This window comes from Octopus sinensis, unplaced genomic scaffold, assembly GCF_006345805.1.
Source record: "Octopus sinensis unplaced genomic scaffold, ASM634580v1 Contig16533, whole genome shotgun sequence".
NCBI lineage: Eukaryota > Metazoa > Mollusca > Cephalopoda > Octopoda > Octopodidae > Octopus > Octopus sinensis.
Window position 1 is genome coordinate 13,645 of NW_021834413.1, and position 25,955 is coordinate 39,599.

Here is a 25,955-nt window from a genome sequence, read left to right on the forward strand (position 1 = left end):
CTAACGCCAACCACTCTGAGAGTATAGTGGGTGCTTTTTACGTGCCACCGGCACAGGAGCCAGTCAGACGGGCCTGGCATCGATTACGTTCGAATAGTGCTATTTACGCACCATCGGCACGATTTTGGTTTTACTTGACTCAACAAGTCTTCTCAAGCATATCATATCACCCAATGCATCAAGAGTACTCTTAAATGGACTGGCATTGGCCATAGCTGCCGTTTCACTTCAGTTGCCAGGTGTTCTCAATCACAGTATATCTTCAAAGGTCTCAGTCTCTTGCCATTACCTCTGTGAGGACCAATGTTCGAAAGTTATGCTTCACTACCTCATCCCATGTCTTCCTGGATCTACCTCTTCCACAGTTAGGGTGTGGCACTTCCTCACACAGCTGTCCTCATCCATACGTAACACATGGCCATATCAGAGCAGTCGTCTCTCATGCATATCACATTTTATGCTTCTTATGTCCAACTTTTCTCTCAGGGCACTCACACTCTGTTGTGTGTGCACACCGGCATTACACACCCAGCGGATCATACTTGCCTCATTTCTTTATAGCCTACACATCTCCTCAACAGTCACGGCTCATGTTTCACTGTCGCATAGCATGCCAATTCGCACACATGCATCATACAGTCTACCTTTAATCCTGAACGAGAAGCCCTTAGTTGCCAGCAGAGGTAGGACTTCCTGAACGTTGCCCAGGCTATTCTTATTCTAACTGCTACACTCTCAGAGTAACTACACCCACCCCCACTACAGATATGGTCGCCTAGGTATCGGGAACTATTAACTACTTTTAGTTTTTACTTCTGGCATGTGATGGAATCTGTTTTCTGTACATCTTCAGTGTTTATTGCTCCTGTGCATCTGTCACACACAAAAACTATCTTCCCAGTTAACCTTCCTTTGATATTGCTGCACGTTTTATGTGTCCATCGCTTACACTGGGTACATCGTATGGAGTTTCTACCCACGCTTTTTCTACAGATCAAGCAGGGCCATCTACTGAAGGGGTTTCTGATTTGTCAGCCTTCCTACTTACTAAGACTTTGGTTTTTGCTAGGTTAACCGTAAGGCCTTTCGATTCTAGACCTTCTTTCCACACACTAAACTTCGTCTCTGGTTCTGGCAGTGACTTGGATATTAGAGCAAGATCATCATCATAGAGGGGCTCCCAAGGGCAACCTGTCTTGAATTCCTCTGTTATTACCTGCTACAATGAATAAGAGGTGGCTGAGGGCTGATCCTTGGTGAAATCCTACTTCTACCCGAATTCTTCACTATACTCGTTGCCAATCCTCACCTTCCTGACAGCATCCCAGTACAGAACTTTTACAGCTCTTACCAACCACTTGTTTATTCCCAGTTTTCTCTTGTAGTTATCTTACCAGAAATATAGTATAGCACAAAACCAAACTGCATCTCATCTAGGCTAATGCTCTCCCTAATTAGTTGGGCTCTCTGTAACTTTCATCACCTGATCCAATAATTTGAGACCCCTGCAGTTATTTCTATCTAAAGCATCTCCTTTACCTGTGTAGCAATAGACTATGGTGCTACTGTACCAGTCATTGGGTATGACTTCTTCATGAACTATCATATAAATGTGTGTGTGTGTGTGTGTTTGTCATCCCACCGTTACCTGACAACCGTGTGTTTACATCCCTGTAACTTAGCGGTTTGGCAAAATTATAAACAAGAAATGGTTTGTTCAAAGGCAATAGTAAAAATAAGTACATCTAAACATTACCAAAAGATACACACATTTAAAGAAGTGTATTTGAAAGTTAGAAAAGGAAGAACAAAACAGTTTGTTTAAAAGACAACATTAAAGGTAAATTACAGCAGGTGAGGAAATGTTTTATTCAAGAAAATATAAAGCAAACAAAAATATATGTGTAAAATGTACAGTAAAAGAATCTTGGTTTTAAAATTCCTAAAACTTTAACAGTTAAGTACAGATGCATTGATACTAAAAAGTATTTAAGTATAAGTGTTACTTTAATATAAAATAGCTCAGATGGCTATATTAATAGGGAGAGCTTCAATGACAATTGTACGAATTTATTTACTTTATTTATTTGTATATAAACATTTGCTAATGTATCTATGTGCTATATAGATATGATTGTAAAATAAATTTAAAACACAATTGAAAGATGTACATATATACATACATACATACTTACACGCACACACACATACATGTATATATATATATATATATAAAATTCTTTTTAAACAATTTTCAATTTCACAAAATATGAAAATTCTATTCCATTTTATTGTGTTTTTGATGCAGCCATAGCATTTTCATCAACATTTTGAACATAAGCAGTGTATTGTGGAGGCATTTGTGCTCCAGCAACATATGGAGGATAAACAGTGTATTGTGGAGGCATATGTGGTGCAACAGCATCTGGAGAACAAACGACAACTGGTGGAACATTTGTATTAGCTACTTGACACACTTCTGGTCCTTGTGTTTCGACAGCATTTGCCTGTGGAAGAAGAAAGATAGTTTTAAACAGATTAAACTTTTATTAAAAAGTAAAATATGTCTTTTCAATCATATTTGCTTTTAATTACTACTTTTTTCATTAACCATTTAACCCTTTCATTACCAACCCGGTTGAAACTGGCTCTGGCTCTGAGTATAAATGTCTTGTTTTCATAAGTTTTGAATTAAAATCTTCCACCAAACCTGAGTCATAATTTATGTTCCTAACACTAGCTGAAAGATAACTAAGTTATTTTACTAAATTCTTGGTTATATTTAAAGTAATTGAAATAAACACAGAGCATCTCAAAATTAATACAGTAACAAAAGGGTTAATAGCTAATATATATATAGACACACAGTGAGTTATAGATATTCTTAAACTTATTACTGTTTTGTATGCATCCTTCCAAAAAATATGTTAACCATTGTTCTATAAGCTCGTAAAATCCCTGATGAAGTTTGGTCCCATATAGTTAAAAATGATATCATTCATAGCATATTACCAAATGCTTAGAATTACATATCAACTGAAACATATGTAGGATTTTTTGCATTGCCCATTTCTTTTTGAGCTTTACAACTTATAATTTCTTTGTATTGTTATTTTATAAAAATTTCAACATCTTTATATCATACAAATAAATTATTCATACATCCATTTTCTTTCAATATTAATATACATTACTACAATAATCCCTAACATATCGCAGAGACTTTCTCATTATATGATAGTGATTAATCAGTGGAATTTTTGGGATTATATAATCCCTAATGTGGATCTAACATCCTTGAATTGACTATACATATAATAGAAACAACTGATAGAAAATATAGAATATACTGGAAACTTTATCACAGCAGTCAATTTGAGACATCCTATACCACTCTCTGGTGGGTGGGAAACTATACAAGACATTCCAATGAACCCCACAGTGCAGAAGCATCTATTCAGGTGATATAACTTAATTACATCTTGGTTATGCTCTGTGGAATACACTGGAATTCATTGGATAGTTTCTCACCCATGAGAGAGCAGTGCAGGATATGTCAAAACAACTATTGTGATGTATAAAATTTCCAGTATATCTTATCTTCCATATCAATTATTTCTACTATACTCAATGTGCACTGTTGAATTTTGAGTGTAGATCCAGCAACAGTTGTGCAATTATTGTGGATGAAACCAGACAGCTATAAACAAGGAACATGCTTTGCTGGCATGCTACTAGGGACATACCCAAAATGCATTTTAAATTTAAATCTAAACTTTAATTATGATTTGTGTGTATGTGTGTGTGAATATATTTTTTTATTGTTCGTTCGTGTTCGTGTCCGTTGCCAGCCTCGCCTGGCCCCCGTGCCGGTGACACGTAAAAGCACCATCCGTTCGTGGCCGTTTGCCAGCTCTGTCTGGCACCTGTGCGGGTGGCACGTAAAAAGCACCCACTACACTCACAGAGTGGTTGGCGTTAGGAAGGGCATCCAGCCGTAGAAACACTGCCAGATCTGACTGGGCTGATGAAGCCTTCCAGCTTCACAGACCCCCAGTTGAACCGTCCAACCCATGCTAGCATGGAAAACGGACGCTAAATGATGATGATGATGATGATTGTCTTCTATGTCTCAGCCCAAGGGCTGTGGCCATGCTAAGGGTGTGCTAGTATTATAATCTTTTCTTTTTTTTATTGGATTCTGGTGAAGGAGGGAGTTTGATATTGCTGTCTTTTTGAAGTTTCTTGCTGTGATGTAGAGTCCTGAAGTATTTTGGACAGCAGGAAGTCAAGTTGTTTCTTGACCTATCCCCATTCCATGTAGATCTCTCAGATTTTTTGGCAAGATATCAAATAGTAGTGGGCAAGTCCTAGTCCTAATTTTAAATGGAATCAGTGGAACCTTTGGAACAACAGAGTGATGTCCAGTTCAGTGGCTTGTATAATTCTCGATCCCAAATTTGATGATAACCCCTCTAGGATCTTTCATACGTACATCATCATACAACTCTCCTTTCTTTGCTCTAGAGTAGTATCATAATTCTTTCAGTCTCTCCGAATAGCTCAGCTGTGCCATTCATGTAATTTACCTGGTGCAGCACTGCTGAACTGTTACAAGTTGTGCTATTAATTTAACACTATGGAGTGACCATAGTTGAAATATCTAGCTGCTACCTTTGGAATTGAAATCTATGCCAACAATCAAAATAGACAGGACTGCATAGTAGCAAAGATCGCATCTTCTCCATCTCAAATATGGACCCAATACTGTAACAGCTTGGGTTTCAAGGGTCCACAACTGTTCAACATTCTACCAAAACACATCAGAGATTTGCAAGCTATACATGTGAAGATAGTCAAAGAGAGCCAATGCAATGAACCCACATCACTGTAGGAGGCACAAAGAAGAGCAGTTCAGAGTTAATAGGTAAGCAGGCTTATCAAGTGTTAAGTCCATGGATGTAGTATTTCTTAAGCTGTACTCTACAGAGATTTGGAAACCTAGGTTGTTAAAGAAGCTATGAAGATTTTTAGAATTTGTCAGTGAGTTGACAGTAGAAGCAATAAACTACTTTTTGAACCTTCAAAGGTATCTTTCATGTTATGCCAGAAGTATAGTTCAACGAAATTACTGATCTTTGCTGAATTGCTCACATCCATGCTGACATCAAACTGTATAGTAGTGTTTTTATTGAATCAAAAGGAATCCTTATGTCTCACAAAAAGTTTTGTCAAGCAGGAAAGATCATTTCTATTTATTCATATGAAATCACAGGGATGGCTTATGCAAAGTTATAGCTTTCATGAATAGCTGTTTTGATAATAATTAATGTCAAACAGTAGAAACTTTGTGGGAGATAAGTTCAGTAAGTCAAAGTTAATCAAATGTAAAAGTGATGTTTACATTTTTGCCACTAAAATCTGAAATGACCTTCAAGTACATTTTTATGAAAAAAGTGCCAACTCCATTTTTGAACACAGACAAAAAATGTGTATCAACCTAATGATGTCCACCCAAAACATCCTTATCTCTACACCTCTATGCTTTCTTACCTTCAATAATATCTTAGTTCCTTTACTACTTTATCTGAAGTAACTCTAAATCATATGATCCAATTTGTTGCAGCCCAAACATGACCTGTGTCATATATGGTGTCTTCAAATCTATGATAACATAAAAGGTGTAACATTTGCTTGTGTCCTGAAATACAACAAATAATTATCAAGTAAAGGAAAAACTGCACTTACCCCTATTCCTGAACAGCAGCAATTAATGGATGAAGAAACAATAGCCAAAACGAATTCCACAATCATTATAAATACTCCAAAGAAAAATATAAAGTACACATATGAATCTGTATCGGCCTGAAAAAAAAAATTTTCAATGGGAAAAAATTAACAGAGATGGTAACCTTGCTACAGAGAAATGCTTTTCTTACTTTTCTAGTAGTATCAAAATTAATCTTACAAATGGATGTTTCAATTTTAAGGATTTTTCTTGGATCTTTTCTGCTTGGTTGCCAGCGACTGCCAGCATAAATTTTCTGTTCGAATTGGTTTCGTATTAAGTGTAACGACACACTTTTATAGGTTAATTAATGAGTGAGAGTAATTTTCACTATAAATCAATAAATAAAGAGTTATTAGCAATTAAAGTTTGAAAATTTTGGTAATTTTAGCCAATCATAAGCCACAGACACATTCATGTCTGTTTCAATAGTAACAAGAACTCTTTTGCCTCTTGCCATAGTAACAGTACCAAGGAAGAGTCCTACCTGAACAGTAGGTTTTCAGAGGAGTGACTCATGAGATCAGACAGGTTTTTCTGTATGCATATTTAAATTGTAATTAAACATATTTAAATTGTTTGTTTAATGTTTGTTTCTTTTTGTCATTGAGCATTGGGTGGTTGTGAGGAGTGCAAAAAATAACAGCTGAATAAAATTTTTTCAATAAATCTTTTGAATTAAAGTTTATTTGCCAACATCTTGCTCAGAAATTTAAAACTGTTTTTCTCTTTTAAATTAATATAAATATTTATTTACATGAAATAAAATTACTGGAGGCATCACACATTGTTTACAAATATTGACAACACTTGCTATTTTCAGGATGTTGACAAAATGCACAGTCACATGCAAAATGACAGCTTCCAAATCCTGTTTCCTGACAAGGTGAAAATGATCAAATTTTAAACCTTTTTAAACTTTTTAAAAACATTTTTCTGGAAAAAATTAAATAACTTCAACAATTCAGTTTGGGCAAATTTTCTGCCAAATTAAAAAATTTTTGGTAAACTTCAATTTTTGGAGCTGCTGGCAACCAAACAGAAAAGATACTTTTTCTCTAATGCTTTAATGTAGTTTTAATATAGTTTTAAAATAATTTTAATGTAGCTTTTTATTGTTTTTCTAGTTTGACTAATTTGAATGTGGCCATGCTCTGGCACCACCTTCAAAGATTTAGCCAATTGGATCTAATTCTATCAGCCTCAGATGGATGAAAACCAAAGTTGTTGACCTAAGGAAGGATATGAACTCAGAACCTAAAGGAATATAACAAAATACCACAACCTGTTCTGTAAGACATTTTACCATTTCTACATCCAGCAACTTGTATATAAATTTATATGAATATTAGTGTTTCCCAGAGAAAATTTCAGGTAAGACAATTTCTATAGAAATTATTACAGAGAAGTTTATAAAATGCACACTCACAATTCTAACTGTAGGATTTCTACAAAAGAAACTACTGAGAAATTCAGTAATAATATTATATAATAATCTGCTTGTTCATTCACCCATTATACTTTAGTTAGAGAGGTGTAAGTGGTGTAACTGAGAGATGGAATAAAAGTGGAGAGAGAGGGAAGGAATGTGAGTAGAGAAGGAAGAGAGGAATATTATATACTATGGCTAAATGCATTATAAGTTAGTTGAAGGGAGAGGTGGAATGCAAGAGAAAAAGACACCAAGAGAAAAGAGGGAAAGAGTAGTGTTAATGACGTGCTGTAGGGTGGAGAGGGAAAAGTAAAGAAAAGAGATATGAATAGAAAACAATATTCAGCAGAGGGTGATGTTCTGGTGGTAAGGTTGAAGAAAGTCAGGTAGGGGAGGCAGTCACATTGAGAGAGAGCATTTGTATGGTCAAAGTAGAGATCATCAACAGCAAGAAAATGCAGATATAAACAAACAGCTGAAATCAAATGAGCTTTGTTACTGAAAACTGTTATGATGACAATGATAGTGGTGCTGGTGCTGTTGTTGTTGTTGTTAAGCAACAAGACGAGTAAGGGTGATTAGGTGATGGTCTAGGGCTTAGGGGCGGGAGACCCCAGACCTTGGAAAAAAAGAAAACTTTGGTCGTCTTGTAGTTGAGGGCTCTTCGTTGACGCCCGACACCACTGGGAGGTGGCCCTCGAAGTCGCTGGAAATGGAGATCTCCAAGTCCAAATTCTTGAAAGGCTGGTGCTGGTAATGTTGGTGGTGATGGTGATGGTGGTGGTATGTTGATAGCGAAATGTATTTTTTTATTGAACTAAATCTATAATATTATTCTTCACCTATTTGTTAACACATTACGCTTCAGCTTGTTAGAGAGGAGGAGGTGGTGGAGTGAGAGAGATGGAAAAAACGTGAGAGTGAGCAAGAGAGCAGATAGCCAGCTGATGCATTATGCTTTCACTCATGTGGTTAGTAAAAGTGAGAGGTGAAAAGAAAGAAAGAAATGTTAAAGACATGAAGAGGGGAATTACATAGTTAAAAGGAGAAAGAGAGAAATATAAAATGCTTAGCAGATGGAAATTTTAAAATCATATTATTGTGACTGGAAGTGAAATAACTTACAAAATAAAAATAAAAATGCAAATCATCCTTCCTTTCTTAAATAGATTCTCTTAATTTTTTTTTTTTTGTTTTGTGGAATTTCCATGGGTCCCACTAATCCAGTTATTAATGATTCTATTACTTTTCTGCAACATCAAATGATTGTTTCTTCTCACTATTTCAGCCAAACCATAATTACAAATATCTAAAATTAATCTAAAATACCTACATTGACTTTCATGTTAGTTAATGTTAATACTAATTAAAAAGTGTTTGATGAGTTTTGTAATTTATTTATTTATTTTGTACGATAACATTTTGAATGATTTTGTTTCCTTCCACCAACAGGTATCATGTATATGTGAGAAATAATCGTTTGTTCCTTCACCCCCAGCCTGAGCACAAATACAAGGCCCCTGAAGACAGTTACTATCAAAACAACCCTCCAGAATCTAACTAGATAAAAGAAAATATTAAAAGTTTTAAGAAAATCAAAAATTAGTTTCACAATCTACAAATGTTTTCCATCAATAAAAATCAATAATTTAAAATAATTTGACAGAACCCCAACCTTGATTAATAATTTCTGATCTGTACTTTAATTGTTTATCATAGTTATAAATTTACAGTCATGTTTATAGTTGCTAAAACTCTAAAAAAGATCCTTATATTCTCTTCAAAAAAGGGCATGATTCCCACAGTTCCCAACATGTCTTGCAATGGTAGGATTTTATGTCAATATTAAAATTCTCTCTCTCTCTCTCTCTCAAAGAAACAAAAATTATATGATTCTCTCAAAAAAACTACAGAACTCCAACTTTAACAATGTACGTGTGAGTGACATTGTTAAAAATGATATGTGCAAAATAGCTTTCTCAAAGAAAGAAGGAGGGAAAAGGACATAAGACCAGGCCTACAAATAAAATATACGAGATAAAAGATGGAAGGGATACTGGGAGCTGGTCACGGATTTGGAAAGACTAGTAATATTTCCACTCATAAAAATGACAAAAAGACCAGATTTAGTCCTATGGGACAGAGAATGGAGAATAGGAATTTTGCTAGAACTGATAGTGCCATAGGAAGAGAACATCATCAATGCAGAGAAACGAAAGGAGAAGAGGTACGAAAAACTAATCGAAGAGTGCAGAGAACAGGGATGGACTGTCAAGTATTACCACCTGGCAGTGGGTGCGAGGGGCTTCATTGAAAGAAAAATGGCAGCGTTATTCAAAAGATTTGTTTTTTCTAGCTCGGAGCTGAGAAAACTAATAAGGAGAGTACAGGAGGCAGTCGAAAAAGCCATCTTCTATATATGGCTGAAGCAGGAAGACCAAAAATGGCTTGAAAGTCATAACATGCCAGCAGAAAAATAACATCACTAAGTGAGACAAGCTGACACTGAACTAGCCTCGCTGATTGATAGGTGACAGTTTTGTTTAGAGAATGTGTGGGCTAGAATAAGTGCCTTCATTGGTCAGTTAAAGTTGAGACAGTGTCACATGACAACTTGCTGGGGCTGTCTGCTGGAGCCTAGCAGCAGGTATTTAAAGGGAAATTTGACAAGACAGTCAGTCGCCCGCTGACACTCATTGATGTTACATCAAAGAGGCCAGGGAACAGAAGAAAGAAGGGGAAAGAAGACATGCACCCAACACCAGAGCTAAAGACACCTCCAAAAGTGGGGGGGGCTGCCACGTCAAAACAGTAGAGGAGTAGGGGCCGAAACCGATGATGATGTCTTGAGCTAACTGGATCCTACAAAGGAGCTGTTGTGGTAGCAGACCACGAAACACAGTTGAAATTCCTCCTGCTTTTGAAAACAAATCAATTTAGTAGAATAAATCAATTAGCCTTATGCTTTCAATTTAGACTTTGTTTTAATTTTTCTTCCATCATAAAAACAAAATAATCATCATAGTTAATGAAAAAATTCTACACAATAGACTGTCTGTGTGAGCAAGGAGGATCTCCTCAGTAGAATCAGTAGTTGCAGCCACTCCAACAACCTTGTAGGTTGTGTAAAAGAACGCAGCCCTGATAATGGACAGAGTAACCATCTATTGAAAAGGTTGCAAGATGCAATGAAAATTTTAGAAATGTTGTAGGTGCAGGAGTGGCTGTGTGGTAAGAAGCTTGCTTTCCAACCACATGGTTCTGGCTTCAGTCCTACTGGGTGGCACCTTGGGCAAGTGTCTTCTAGTATAGCTTCTCAGGCCAACCAGAGCCTTGTGAGTGGATTTGGTAGACAGAAACTGAAAGAAGTCCATCATGTATGTATACATATACGTATATATATATATATATATATATGAATGTATGTATATGTTTGTCCCCACCCACCATCACTTGACAACTGATGTTAGTGTGTTTATGTCCCCATAACTTAGCAGTTCAGCAAAAGACACCGATAGAATAAGTACTAAGCTTACAAAGAATAAGTCCTCGAGTCAATTAGTTTGACTAAGGGTGAAACAAGTATAAAAGAGTAAGTAAATGTATGGAAATGAAACCAGTGAGTGTGTTAAATACTAAGGCACCAAAAGAGAATAACTCTCCCCAGAAACAATAAAATTCTACAAAATAATTCAAAAATATACATACCATCCAAATACCCTGTAGTGTAAAAGCAGTAATTCCACCAAGTGAAAACACAACTGCTGACAAAATGGTGAAAATCAAATAGACAAGTCTCTGAAAAAAACAAACAATGAAAGCACTTCATTTATCTTCTCTTATATATATATATATATGTGTGTGTACAAGGTGTGTGTGTGTTTACATAAATGTATGCATGTATATACATTTAGAATTTTTGTGGCTTTCATCGCTGTCTATAATTTGGCACCAATTGTTTTCAAATTTGGTATATGGATGAAGTTTTGTATGCTAATTATGAAAACGGAGTTCACTTTTCCTATAAATTTATTAGCCTTTAAATTTTGCAAAATTTGGGTATTTTAGCCAATGAGAAGCGAGTATTTTACACATAACTGTGGTGAAGAACTCTGGTTCCATAGTAACCCAAGATGCTGCACATGAGCACAAGGAATGTAACCACTCTCAACAAATTGAAAGTATCTTGGCAGCCTCAAAGCATGGAAACAAAAGCCAACATTGGACACACTGTTCCATGGTTGACTCTTATCTTTGTGAATTAATGTGGAGAAGGAGATATGAGGAAAATAACTTATTTTATAAAATCCTAGAGTGTATTGCAAACTTTCATTCTTGAATTTTTTTAACTAATAAATATCTATTTTAAAAAATATTTTCACTGTTATTTCTAGCACTCCTGTTGGTTTGCTCGTAGCTTTTAAATATTTAATTTGCTTGCTAATGTTTTAATATTTTGATTGTTATTTCTAGCAACTCCTGTTATCATTTCACTCCAAAAGTGTAATTTTTTTCTTTCGCAATCTTTAAAGTTTCCATTGATGAAGGTTTTCCTATTTTTTCCATGTGTCAGTGTTAGTAATTACAATATCACTGCCTGTATCTAGCTGTAACTTCATGTTCACATTATCAATTTTTATGTACACAAACTTTCTTTTGTGTGCTTTGCCTAGACTTTCTTTTGAGAAAACCTTTCCAGAATTTTTTATGTCCGACATTTTTACTCTGCAATGTGAGCTTTTATGTCTGATTTTTTGACAGTTAAAATGTTTTAAATTTTTCAATGAACAGTTATTTTTAACATGTAGACCTCTACGCTCATAGCATAGATTGGGTCTTGATCTTCATTTTTCTTTTTTCTTATCCATTAGAGGTTGACGCACAAGTATGTGAGAGTAATCCTTTTCTTTGATTTTATTTGCATCATATCATAGATTGATAATTCTCTGACATTCCTCTGCCACTGCCTGTAAAGTCAATTTCTGGTCCTGTTCTAATTTTGTCAATATCTGAGCATGTATCTCTGCATCTTTGCTTGCAGTTAACCCTTGAACGAAAATTAGACATTTGAACACATCCAAGATTAATTCTTTTAATTTGAATTTTTCGCATTCTCTATTGACAATTCTGGCATAGGTGATGAAATCTTCATCATCTAGTTATACTAAATTCAAAACACTCCCAATGAGTATTGAACAGGGAACTTTTCTCACTGAAAATTTTTGATAACAATTTAATTGTTTCATCAAGACAAATTTCATGTGTTTTTTTTTTGGCAGAATGTAGTTAAAGTATTTTTCATGTTCAGCAGGGGATAATTTTCTTAAAAGTAGTCTTACCTTTTCATTGTCCATCCAGTTTTTGCTTTCCTCTTTAAAGATTTCTTTATATCTTCAGAAATATGCAGAAAAGATCATACCTTCTACTAGGTTATAACTAAATTCTACAATTGCCTTTGCTATGCTGTCTAGTGAGAACGAGCCTGAAGTATTTTTGGACTTCAACATTAATTCCAGCAATTGTTGGTATGGTTGTTGTAATTGCTGCTGCTGTTGTTGCTGTTGCAACTGCACCATGGAGGCTAATAAGTCTTTTATGTTAGCTAATTTTTCTTTGATTTTGTATCAAAGGAAAATGCTAACGTCAAATGTAACCATTTTATATATCCTTCTGTGCATTGGATTTACAGATTTCACAACTGTCTTCATACGATGTACTTCAAATTATTCCAATAAATACAAACACTTAAAGATCTCAACAACTTCCTACAACTTCTGCGAACTCTCAAGGACTCCTGCAACTTTCCTTGTCTCAACCAATATGCTACTCATTATAAGAGTCCATTCTACCAATCCCACAAGGGTGTCAATTACTTTCACCATAACACATACATGCATACATACATATGTACATATGTAAAGAATTTTATTGAGAATATAAAAATTTTGCTGAACAAATCACACTTGTTCTAAATAGACTGCAATAATAACAATGACGTGTAATAGTAATGGTGGTTGTGATGTAAGCAGTAATAATAATAGATGCTGCTATTGCTGCTATTGCTGCTGCTGCTACTACTACTACTACTACAACCACTACAACCAATAGTAGTAGTAGCAATTGCCCTTATGCAAAACCAGGCAATGGCTGGAATGGATTTTGATCTTAACTGATTGGAAGTGTTAACATGTGCATTTTTTGTCTTCGTGTAAAAGATAGGCTACAGTAAATATTCAGCTCAATATCACAGATTTCCTTGTCCATTACTTGCATAAAACCAATGAGGATGTCCTTTAATGGTTGATGATATGTGCATCTCTGATCACAAGCAGGAGTTGCTTGGGACTATCATAACCATGTGTTGAGGAGGATTCTTTAGGGTTTCAATAATTCACACCTGGAAACATAGGTGTTTCATTCATCATCCTTGACCCTTTTTCAGGAGACTTTTGAGTTGGATGGGCTACTTGACCTGAAGAAAATTCTACTAGTGCCTCATCTGCAAGGTTACACACTGTTTATCTTGATATGAGGTCACCATGTCGCACACATATAGCTTTGATACTACTGCATTCCTATCAGACAGGTAGTCATGATGGCTATATGGAGCTTTGTATATTTGTACCACAGCACCACTTTGAAGGCATCTGCTGCTATCTCACTCAACAATAATAATATCAATATTAATTCAATTTGAAACTATAAGAATTTCAACAGTAGTATTAAATTCATATAACATAGGAATACTGTTAATGGTATCAAGTGTTCTTCAACATCTGAAATGGCTGAATCCTTTATAGATGACTCTGACTAAAACGTTTCAATGAATAAGCACATTGTGTTGTGTGCTCAGCAAGTTGTGATGTCTAACCCGCACTCTGATTGATTAAAGAATTCCTATGAATAATACACTGCCAATATTAATTATGTTGTCATGCTCAACAAACCACACACTGATTAATTAAAATACAGATTATAAAATTCAGTTTGCAGATGCCTAGTGGAAAGTATTCAAGGGATATATTCAAGCATTCCACTACAGTTATCAATTGTGAAACATAACTACTAGATAATATTGCTACTATATAAAACTGAAGATTGAGGAAAGCATGAGAGTACTTGTTTAACCCTTTCAATACCAACCCAGCTGAAACTGCCTCCAGCTCTGAAGTACAAATGTCTTGTTTTCATAAGTTTTGAATTAAAATCTTCCACCAAACCTTAGTCATAATCTGTGTTCCTAACACTAGCTTAATAATAACTAAGTTATTTTACTAAATTCTTTGTCATATTTAAAATTAATTGAAAGAAACACAGAGAAATAAATACAGTAACGAAAGGATTAATTATAATAGTCAATATTGTAAAATAGTAAAACTAAGGAAATTACAAAATCAAATTGTAAAAATCAGATCATGTTGAAATTTCATTAACTTATATATATATGTTCTTATACAAAATTATTCAATCCCTGTCTCGTACGTAGTCTGTCATAGAAACAGTCATAAATTATATCGTTCTTTACTAACATTCTCTTTCACATCTCAGAGATTATGATAAAGTTTATTGTTTATAATTCACAAGGGTTGGTGGTATATATTTCATTCTGCTTATTTACTTATTTACATTTTTGTATTATATTATTGTTGATGTTATTGTTATTGTTGTTGGGATTGTCACTGACAAGCAGTTTATGATATCCTTACATTTAATTACATTTTTTTAATGTTAATATTTTAATAGGAGAGAAAACCCAATATTTACAGGCTATTATTAACAGCTTTATTTGCTTCAAGTTAAATCATTTCAAAACAGAATTGTTTCATACTTTTCAATAAATCACAAGCTATTCTTATGCAAATTATCCAGATTGCTATCTCCAAGAGAGAAAATTAATATTTTTGGCAGGAAATCCTTGATATAAGCCAGGTGGTAACAAAAAAATCTTTCAGTTTAAGGGGATTTAGAAGAGCTGTTTTGTGTGTGTGTCTGTGTGTGCATATTCACTTTAGATTGTTGCTTTTTTTTTTTCTTATAGCTTCGTTTTTAAGAATCATCTGTTTATTGTTTTCATTGATTAAAGTCCATAAATAGCTCTAAGATTATGAAATAGCAATAGACAGCATCTTAAATCCATTCATCTCAGGAATAAAAGCAATGCCAACAGCTAGAAATTCTTATGAATAGAAGATTGGCTAAGGTCTTACGATCTTTGATTTTCAAAAATACACTGAAAATTTGAAGGAAAAAACATTAAAAATCAAAGAAACATTTACCATTTTTTGTGTTTTCGAATTTGAATCTGACTTCTGTCCTGTTATGATTCCAATTATTCCAACTGCAATAATCTAAATCAAACAAATATTATAGAAATCAATGTAAGGCTTAGTGAAAAAACAAAAAAAAAAGTAATAAAATGAAAACATGAAGTTTAAAATAGGAGCCTCTCTTCCGATAGGGACATTTTTAATAGTGTTGCCCCAGTATATAATAATGGTCTAAAAGATAGTGGTTTTAGCAAGGAAATAACTTATACACCTGTTACCAGTGCAATAATAAAGAAAAGGAAACATAGGAATAGGAAAACTATCTGGTTCACAGCCCCTTATTCCCCCAAAGTGACCTTTAATATAGGTAAATATTTCTTATCACTTATAGATGAACATTTTCCAATCAATTATAGTTACAGAAAGCTCTTCAATAGACATAACTTAAAAATCAGTTTTAGCTCAACTACTAATTTTAAAAATATAATCGCACACAACACACAAAAACAACAAAATGAAACCAGCTGTTCATGCAGGGATAAAAATCTGTACCTGCTAAATGGGGCTTGCATGTCTGAGACCATCATTTATGAAGTCAACATAAACTCTACAACCACTAAGGACATAGTTTTGTCAAAGAAATATGTGGGTCTCACAAAGGGGAATTTTAAAGCCAAGTTCGACAATCACACCTTGAGCTTCAGACACCGGGATAAAAGAAAAACAACCAAATTATCCAGTCATATTTGGTCCTTTAAAAAAAGGTGTCAATTACAACATCCATTGGAAGATCTTAGCCAAGTGAAAGCCTTACACCAACGGCAGTGGAAAGTGTGGTCTTTGTGATATGGAAAGATGGTTCATCTAGAAAAGCAGCTTAGACTCTGTTACATGTCTAAATTCAAGAACTAAACTTTTTGGATCATGCCCACATATGCCTAAATATTTGTTACATTTTTGGTCCCTGCAAGATCACAGATAGAACCTGCTTTTTATATTGTGTCCACATACAAGCATTTTATCTCTATATATTTTTTATATATATATTTTACATATTTTTATTGCTTTATATATTTTTACATATTTTTTTCTGTACATTTCCTTTCACCCTGCATTTTTTTGTGCATATGTGTATATAGACGTGTATATGAACATATTTGTGCTCATATGGGTATATATACATGTGTGTTTGTGTGCGGGTATGTATATGTGTACATATATATATGTATACATATAGGTGTGTGTGTGTGGGTGGGTGTACATGCATGTGTTCCACGCGAATGTGAGTGAGCATATGCATATATAGCATATGCATATTTTAGATGAGTATATGAATATAATTGTATGCATATGGGTATGCGTATGTGTGTGTGTGTGTGCGTGGATATGTATATGTGTACATCTGTATGGTTGCATATATATGTGCACATATAGGTGTGTGTGTGGGTGTGCACGTATGTATTTCACGTGAGTGTGAGTGAGCATATGCATATATGCACATGTACTTGGGTGTGTGTGCGTGCATGTGTATGTACATGTGCATATATGCGGATTCTATGAGCGTTTTTTTTTACTTTCTTCCCGTTACTTATAAGTCATTCTAATAGCACTTTTGTTTGTCTTGATAATGGTCATCTACACAGTAATTTTTCTTTGTTTAACGGTCATTTTGATAGCATTTTTGTTTGTTTTAATAACTGACGAGATGCCAGAGCAGATTTGTGTCCCAACATCTGAAACTCGGAGTTTCATTATGGAACCGAATAATTGTCACATATTATATTACAGATAAATTCCTCTATTTACAAAGTATTGAGGGCTCATTCATTCTTTTGTTGTCATACTATTACTATTAATATATTTACATATATCGTTGGAGGGTCAGTGAAGCAATTGTGGTAAATGCAGTTGGATTGTCTCTAGCATAAACAAGGCTTCTACAGAAAAAAACAAATGACCCCATCAAGCTGATCAAGAGTACATCTATCTGTTAGCTATCTAGAGATGACTAGAACATCATCTCTATAGAGACCAAAGAGAGCACAACTTAAGGGGCTCCTTCAGCTGAGCACCTAACATCAAAAAAAATTTTAATATGCTCCCCTAAGCCACAATCAGAAGCAAGAATAGGGTTAAAATATATTTGAAACAGTTTGATTTCTGCTGTAAGATACTTTATTGCATGTTCAGTTTGGGAGTACTCCAAACCATTTTAGGTAGGTTTCAATTACTCTTAACTATCAGCCTATGACCCCCAACATGCAAAATGGTAGTGTTGGTACCGTATAACAAATAAAGAAGAACAGCTTGAAATCCAAGTCAATAAAGACTTTTTTCATCAATATTAATAATTAAAAAATTTAGGTGTATCAATACATCCTTAATCAGTACTTGTGAGGGCGCGTGGCTTAGTGGTTAGGGCATTCGGCTCATGATCGTAAGGTTGTGAGTTCGATTCCCGGCGACGCGTTGTGTCCTTGAGCAAGACACTTTATTTCACGTTGCTCCAGTCCACTCAGCTGGCAAAAATGAGTTGTACTTGTATTTCAAAGGGTCAGCCTTGTCACTCTCTGTGTCACGCTGATTTCCCCCGAGAACTACGTTAAGGGTACACGTGTCTGTGGAATGCTCAGCCATTTGCACGTTAATTTCACGAGCAAGCTGTTCCGTTGATCGTATCAGCTGGGACCCTCGTCGTCGTAACCGGCGGAGTCTTTAAGAATCAGTACTTACCCATAAGCTTACACAAAATGATCCGGCAGCAACTGCTTTGTTTGGATAGTAATAAATAATGTAGTTATCATTTGAGTAATCATAAATTCTACGTATTGAATAAGCATTTACTGAAAAACCGACAATTGAAATAATGAAACCGAGAATTCCAAGGACCAGATGCAGCGCTCCTGTTATTGTCATTGAGGTGTACTTGAATGTAGAAATCATCTTCAATGCTGATATGAGACTTATCTAAAAATGAAAAAAGTTTTAAAACTTAATTATGAACAAAGTAAATAGGGCTTTTGCTGTTTTTCAAATATCACTTGCAAAAATCATTAATACAAATATAATCAAATTTATAATTTTGGAGCAAATAGGATTAAAACTAACATAGATACCGAAAATAAGTAACTCAAAAATAATAGTTAAATTACATGGCCATCTAAAACTAATGTGGGGGAACTCTACTACAGCCATTGTCCATGTTTTATTGAAGAATATTATAATTAGACCAAAAATATTTCATTTTCCCCGCAGCCCATCAAATAGCAACAATTTTTCATAACAGAACCTTGTATTTATTTTCATTTAGTTTTATCTTGTGTAAGTGATGAAAAAGAGAGTTAACAAAATGAAATTTTATATAAATTATGTCAACGTAAATAATGTAAGTTTTAATATAGTTTGTTATCCTCTTGATTTAATGTTTATTTCATATAGAAAAAAGATTTTACAATTTGGAAAATGTATAAGAGAAAAATAATAAAAATAAAATAAAAACAAAATCATTTCCATGTAGAGAACTAAGATTGGTGGGTGGGATAAAGAAATTTTGTCTTCTTTAGAATGTAAATTTGAAATGTTCCAGAATGTGAAATACAATAAAACTACAAAAACTAATATAAAAATTGCAAGTAGCATCAGGAGCGGTCTTAATACCAAAAGCTATTAGTTATTGCCACTTAAAAGTAGATGCGTTAGAATACTACAACAGATACCATGAGAGAATGTCTGATACAGTCTTTTGGTGCATATAAGCAATTTTGTTCACACTGCTAGCAGGAGATAAATCACTGCCATCACTGAGACTACCAGATCACATGATTTCAGCTTTTCCTGGCCTCTGAATGGAAGACACTCAACTGATGAAGATAGCATTAATATCTGTCAATATTAATACTGCTCCCGTTCGTACTAGTTATTTTTTAGTAAGCTCACTAGCTATTCATGACACCAGCGTCTGATTAGATACTGTGATTCTATGTACACCACCAGTTGAGATATAGCTGCTATCTTCAGCAGTTGAGTATCTGCCATTAAGAAGGCCAGGGAAGGCTGAAATCACATGATCTGATAGTCTTGATGGCAGTGATTTATTTCCTGCTAGCAGCATAAACAAGACTGCTTACATATACCAAAAGACCATATCAGAGATTCTCCCATGGGAACTGTTGTAGTATTCTGTATTCTAACACCACATCCACTTTTAAGAGGGGATAAATTAAATAAAAATCCTTTTAATGGTGGTTGCTGTTTTAGTGGGTGAGGACATGTTTAAAATACACAGATTTTTTGTTTTTTTTTCTAAAAATTTGAATTACATGAGTTTTAGAATGTAGAATATAAGAAAGAGAATAAAAATTATCAATAATGATGTCTGTCATGAAGATACAAGTAGGAGGGATGGGGAAAGCATTTAAAAAATTATGGATTAACATTTTTTTTTAAAAGCTTCCTCTTCCCCCATCATTATGAAGTACATGGTGCGAAAAGAAATTTGGAAAATCCTAGTGAAAAAGAAGAAAAATTCAACTTATGTGAGCAATTCAGAAAATCCAGCTATATATACATGCGTGTGTTTGTGTGTGTGTGTATGTGTGTATCTCGGAGATATACTTGTCTGGTATCTTATCAATGGTATTATTATTTTTTCTTTTATTAAAGGTGGCAAACTGGCAGAATCATTAGCAGGCTGAAATTCTGAGTTTAAATTCTGCTGGGTTCAACAATGCCTTTCATCCTTTTGGGAGTCAATGTAATAAACTTAATCCCTTCCCCCAAATTATGCTTCCAGTAGAAGGATTATTATTATTATCAGTATTATAAAAAGTGGAGCACTGGCAGAACCATTAGCATGCTGGACAGAATGTTTAGTGGTTCTGAGTTTCAAATTCCGCTGGTGTCAACTTCACCTTTCATCCTTTCAGGGTCGATAAATTAAGTATCAGTGAAACACTGGGGTCGATGTAATTGACCATTCCCCTCGCCCCAAATCTGAAGCCTTGTGCCTCCAGTAGAAAGGATTATTATTACACTGGTCAACAAAATTAAATGTATTATACTCATTATGAATGCAAATCAACTTTTTAGACTAATTTTTCATGTTGATTTCAAAATTTCACACCATTTGTATGCAGCATGTACCAGTATTTCAGTAGATACACGCAAATATTTACATCTTCTGTTTCTCCATAGCACTAATGTCCTAGTGAAATCATTCACTATGTTCATCAGACATTGCTCCAAGGTTATCTGTGAAGAAATCCAGATGGGAGCCCAAGAAGTGAATGTTCAGTGACACGCAATAACCCATTGCTGAGTAATATTCCAGAAGATTCTTGACACTATCCTTGAAGTCAATTGCCTTCTTGTTACCCAAGAAATTCTCGCAGATCCAATTGAAAGCATTACAGGCAGGCAGTTCCAGTTCATTCAGTGTCGTCTTGAAGTTGACATCTTTGAGTACTCCTCTAATTTGGGGGTCTGACAAAGATACCCTCTTTCATACTCGCCTGAGTGATTTGGGGAACTTTTCTACAATATACTCGAACCCTCTGCCATTTCTCTTCCCTAGTGTCTTTACAAACTGTTTCATCAGTCCAAGTTTTATGTGCAAAGGAGGCAATAGGACATTACACGGATCTTCAAGAGGTGTATTCTTGATGCTAGATAGTCTTGGCTGGTATGATGTTCTTGCTGCCAGTCTGATTCCAAATAATATCTGTCAGTTGCCCGACTATCCCATAGACACAAGAAACAACAGTATTTTGTGAAACCTGACAGCATTCCCATTAACATTCCAATGCCTTTCAAATCTCCACATATTTTCCATGAGTATCTTTCATAGGCAACGGCATGAAATAAAAGTTCCATGTTCTCATATGGTTCATGAAGATGAACAGAGTGTGCAATAGGAATGGAGGACTTCAAATTACCATTATGAAGAAGTACATCTTTTAAACCTCGTTTTGAAGAGTCAATAAATAAATACCATTCTGCAGGATCATGATTTTGAGATAAACATTCGAAAAGTCCATTGATGTTATAGCAAAAGCAGGCCTTCAACAGAGAAATATGTTTGTAGAACCACATTTCTCTGCTGAAAATAAGTTACACAAACACCATGTTCTAGCAGATACTTCTCCTTCAGTCTTGATGCCAACAATTCTGATTTATCTTTTGAGAGGTATAAGTCTCTGACAAGATCATTCAGTTCAGCTTGGGAAAATTTTTGAGGTTGAAAGCTATCATCATCAGCCATGTAATCTTCCTCAGCAGCACTCTTGTGACGGTCAGCATCATTATCTTATGTTTCAATACCATCATCTGGTGGAATTGGAATTGGCAGACTTCCATTGTGAGGCACAGGTCTGATTGCAGAATCCAAATTGGGATACACAATTTTGTGTTTATTCTTCATAGAAAATCCTGTGACATTATTTTGAAAAAATAACAGTCATTAAAATGGTCATTCAGCTCCATATCATTGGAATGGCAAAAGACATGGACTTCAATCTGAACCAGTCATGTAAGCCATTTGAGCAAGCCGAGCACATAAAATGTGGGGCCCATAACTTTTCTTGATCACCAAGAGGTCAGTCAAAGTATAGCTTATAAATCTTCTTGATCTCTGATGTTATTGTACATTTTTGAGCTTTCACAATAGAAAGGATTATTATTATTATTATTATTACTTGTCTTTCGTCCTTTGGGGTCGATTTGATAAGTACCAGTCAACTAGCCGACTAGCATACATACACCCTAAAATTTCAGGCCTTGTGCTTATTAGCAGAAAGAGTAGTTAATGTTTACTTCAACTCCTGGTCACCAATACAAAAAAAAAAAAAAAGTGTAATAGGTGTAAAATAACGTGTAGAAAACAAATATAAAAACAAAAATTTGCACAAACCAACAGGACTTTCAGAAAATTCACATGATCCGATTTTTCCCTCTTAATTTGTGGGTATCTTTTAATGAAAGTTTATACAAATACTTTTAAAATGGCATAGATCACAATTATAAAGAAATTTGTGGGAGAAAATTTTTTCAAAGAGGTGGGGAGAGGAGTTTCAGAAAAACGGAATTTCAGATCAAGAAGACCACATAAGTTGGAATTTCTCTGCTTTTGGAGTTGTTTTTCACCACAGCCTTCAAAATGATGGGGAGCATCTTTTTATGAAAACCATGGTTTGGAAAATTTACAATTTTTTTACTCTATATATTTCTGTGTACTTCTCTCTCTGTTCATTCGGATAAGCTTTAGAAATTGTTGCGCTTATGCACACACAAACACAAAAATTGTCCAGACATTTAGCTATTATCTTTAGCATATCGAGTTTCATGGTGAAGACTTCACATGCTGTAATCCTTTTTCTGTTTCACTATAAATCTACGCATGTAGAAATGGATGAAACAGCCGTTCATTTCCGCGTTTAGACAGTGGGATGTGGTAGCAAAGGGATGTGGATCAATTTTGGAGATTTTCATAAAAAATTTGAAATTAAAACTGGTCTTTTTTTTCCCCAATATTCTTAATCTCCGTATTTTGCAATGTAGATTGAAAAACAAATTCCGAAAAATTGTTAAAAACTGGAATCTGGGAGTGGGGGGGAATTAAAAATTTTGTAAACGTGGTTTTTTGCCTATTTGGAATCTCCATCATGGAAAACATAGGAAACTGGTGAAAAAAAATTTTTTTTTAAATGGTAAAGTCTGTTTCATGTGAGGTGAGGGTGACTGCGCCAGGTCTCCCAAAATGATAATTTAAATTTTTACCCTCGCCTTAATTAAATGAGGCCGTGTATGTGTGTGTATGTGAGAGAGAGACAAAAAATGTTTCAAACAGAAAAGTATGCCATTTAAAATTAATGGTTAATGAGGACATTATAGAAAAAAAAACAAAAAAAAAAAATAGTACATCAGGTAAAAAAAAAAGGTGTAGGAAACGAATATGAAACAAAAATGCTCGGAAAGCAACAGGGTACGGAGAGGCCTTCGAAAATTCACAAGATCCGATGCTTTTCCCTTGTAACTTTGAGGAAAATATAATCCTTTTGAAATCACAAATTAGGCTTTTCCTCAGGAACTTGGATGCTAAACATCCCTTTGAAGGGTTCGGGTCCTTCTATTATATATGTGTGTGTGTGTGTGTGTGTGTGTAGTAGTAGTAGTAGTAGAGGTAAGGACCCGAACCCTTCAATGGGATATTTAGCATCCAAGTTCCTGAGGAAAACCTACTTTGTGATTTCTCAAAGTTACGAGGGAAAAATTCGGATCTTGTGAATTTTCCGAAGTCCTCTCCCTACCCCCTTGGAAAAAAATTTCCCCACCAAATTTGTTTATAATCGTAATCTATACCGTTTGAAACGAATTTATATAAAATTTCATTTAAAAAACCCCTTTTCCTAAAAGTTAAGAAGGAAAAACATTGGCTCATGTGAATTTTCCGAAGGCCTTTTCCCATCCTACCCCCGTTGCTTTCCAGGCATTTTTGTTTTCATATTCGTTTGCTGCGCCTTTTTTTACACCCTTTGCCCTACTTTTTTTTTTTTCTTTGGATTTCATTTCTGGGTAATAATGTCAAAATTAACCAAATTAATTATCTTTTATATACCTTTTTTTAAAAAAAAAAAAAAACCCACTGTAGATAAATCCCAGAAATGGCCTCAGGTTCTCCAATATAAATTATAAACAGAAACAATCAGGGGCGGGGAGTAGGGTTGAAAAAAAATCATAATTAAAAATTTTTTATATAGCATAAATGTGATTATGGGTAGAAAAATATTTTTTTCTACTCTAGGCGCAAGGCCCGAAATTTTGGGGGAGTGGGCCAGTCGATTAGATCGACCTCAGTAAGCAACTGGTACTTAATTTATCGACTCCGAAGGGATGAAAGGCAAAGTCGACCTAAGCGGAATTTGAACTCAGAACGTAAAGACAGATAAAATAATGCATAGAAAAATATTGGAAAACAGCAATGAGAGTGAGAAAGAAGCGAAGAAGGTTGTCTTTGGATGTGCTAGAAACGACAGCCAAATTTCCTTTAAATCACGCTTTTTCCTCTGAAAATATTTCCATTTTTTCTTTTTACTGAAAAGACTTCTTCCATGGTTTTTTAAGAGCAAAATCTTGGCCAAAATCGGTCCAGAGGTGGGATGGGGTAAGTAAAAAAGATTAACTTATGTGGTCTTCCTGATCCGAAACTCCGTTTTTTTTTTTTTTTTGTGGGAGGGGGTTCCGAAACTTTACTCCCTACCTGCCCGTAGGGAGAAAAGTTCCACAATTTCTTTATAATCGTAATCTATGCCGTTTGAAAGGTATTTGTATAACTTTTCATTAAAAGATACCCATTTTCCAGAAAGTTATTAGGGAAAAAATCAGATCGTGTGAATTTCCCCCAAATCCTTTCCCCACAGATTTCTTTATAATCATAATCTATGCCGTTTGAAAGGTATTTCTATAAGATTTCATTATTAAATATCCATTTTCCTGAAAGTTCAGATAGAAACATAGGGAGTTAAAGTAAACATTAACCGAGAGAATTATTATGTCACTCCTGCAAGCTACTGGTCACGCGTAACCCAGTATCTGTTGCTAAGTCGGGCCTTCGGAGGTTAAACTGGGTGTAAGTATGGACGTTTTCGGACACCTGGAAGTTGGAAAACAAGATACGTCAAAAGAAGAACGAACTCACGCGAGTCAACTGGCATCCAATATATTTATACACACCAACGAATCTGGCCTGGTGTTCAGGGGGTTGAATTTTGCCTACTACAGTAGGTTGAATTCCAAGGTGTGGTGAATAACTCTAATAGAAAACTTGTTGGCGTGTTGTTAATTGAGTTTATAGCAAATATGTGGATCAACCTTCAGCTATTAACATTTCCCAAAAGAGGGGCGGATCCTATTCAAGCCTTTCGCCACTGAAAACTAATTATCTTTATAAGCAACTGACACCTTTTAACATCACATTCATTGAAATCAGTAAATGAATTTTCCGAAATTCCTCTCCCTATCTATCGGAAATTTTTTTTTAAAAACAAATTCCAACATAATCGGAATCTACATAATTTGAAGATTATTTGTAAGAAATCTAATTAAAAAGTATCCATTTCCCTGAAAGTTATACGGAGGCGAAGCTGGGCTGTGACACACTTGTGTGGGCAAAAATGTAACTGATTCTATTTAAATTTTCTTTTTTGAAGATTTTATCATTTCAAAATTAACACATACACACGTTCTTAAATAGCTATTGCTTAAAAAAAAATTACCTGTATATTAGAAGTACTGAAAATAGGTAAATCCTTTTAATATCTCCTGCGTAAGCTTTCTCCGAGTAAAGGGTGTCACAGAATGACGTTATTGTTGACTTAATTGTTACAAGTTCAACTTTTTCAAATTTTCATCAGAATATTCTTAAAACATACACGTCTCATTTACTTTTTGATGCTGATGATGAAAATTGCATCCA

At 34.8% G+C, this 25,955-nt stretch overlaps 1 protein-coding gene across 2 annotated transcripts; it reads right to left on the bottom strand.

Annotated features, from left to right (window-relative positions):
- Nucleotides 1-1,845: 1,845 nt before the first annotated feature.
- LOC115230846 lies at nt 1,846-25,955 on the bottom strand. Of its 2 annotated transcripts, none has more exons than XM_029800971.2 (6): nt 25,756-25,955; nt 18,221-18,454; nt 15,497-15,568; nt 10,929-11,018; nt 5,749-5,865; nt 1,846-2,507 (listed from the first exon to the last, which is right to left on the bottom strand). In XM_029800971.2, exons 2-6 carry the CDS (start codon nt 18,428-18,430, stop codon nt 2,289-2,291), a joined length of 708 nt encoding a protein of 235 aa, XP_029656831.1. In that variant the 5' UTR covers nt 18,431-18,454; nt 25,756-25,955; the 3' UTR covers nt 1,846-2,288. The 2 variants fall into 2 exon arrangements, with proteins under 2 accessions (XP_029656831.1, XP_036355737.1); XM_036499844.1 differs by lacking the exon at nt 25,756-25,955 and adding an exon at nt 25,179-25,339.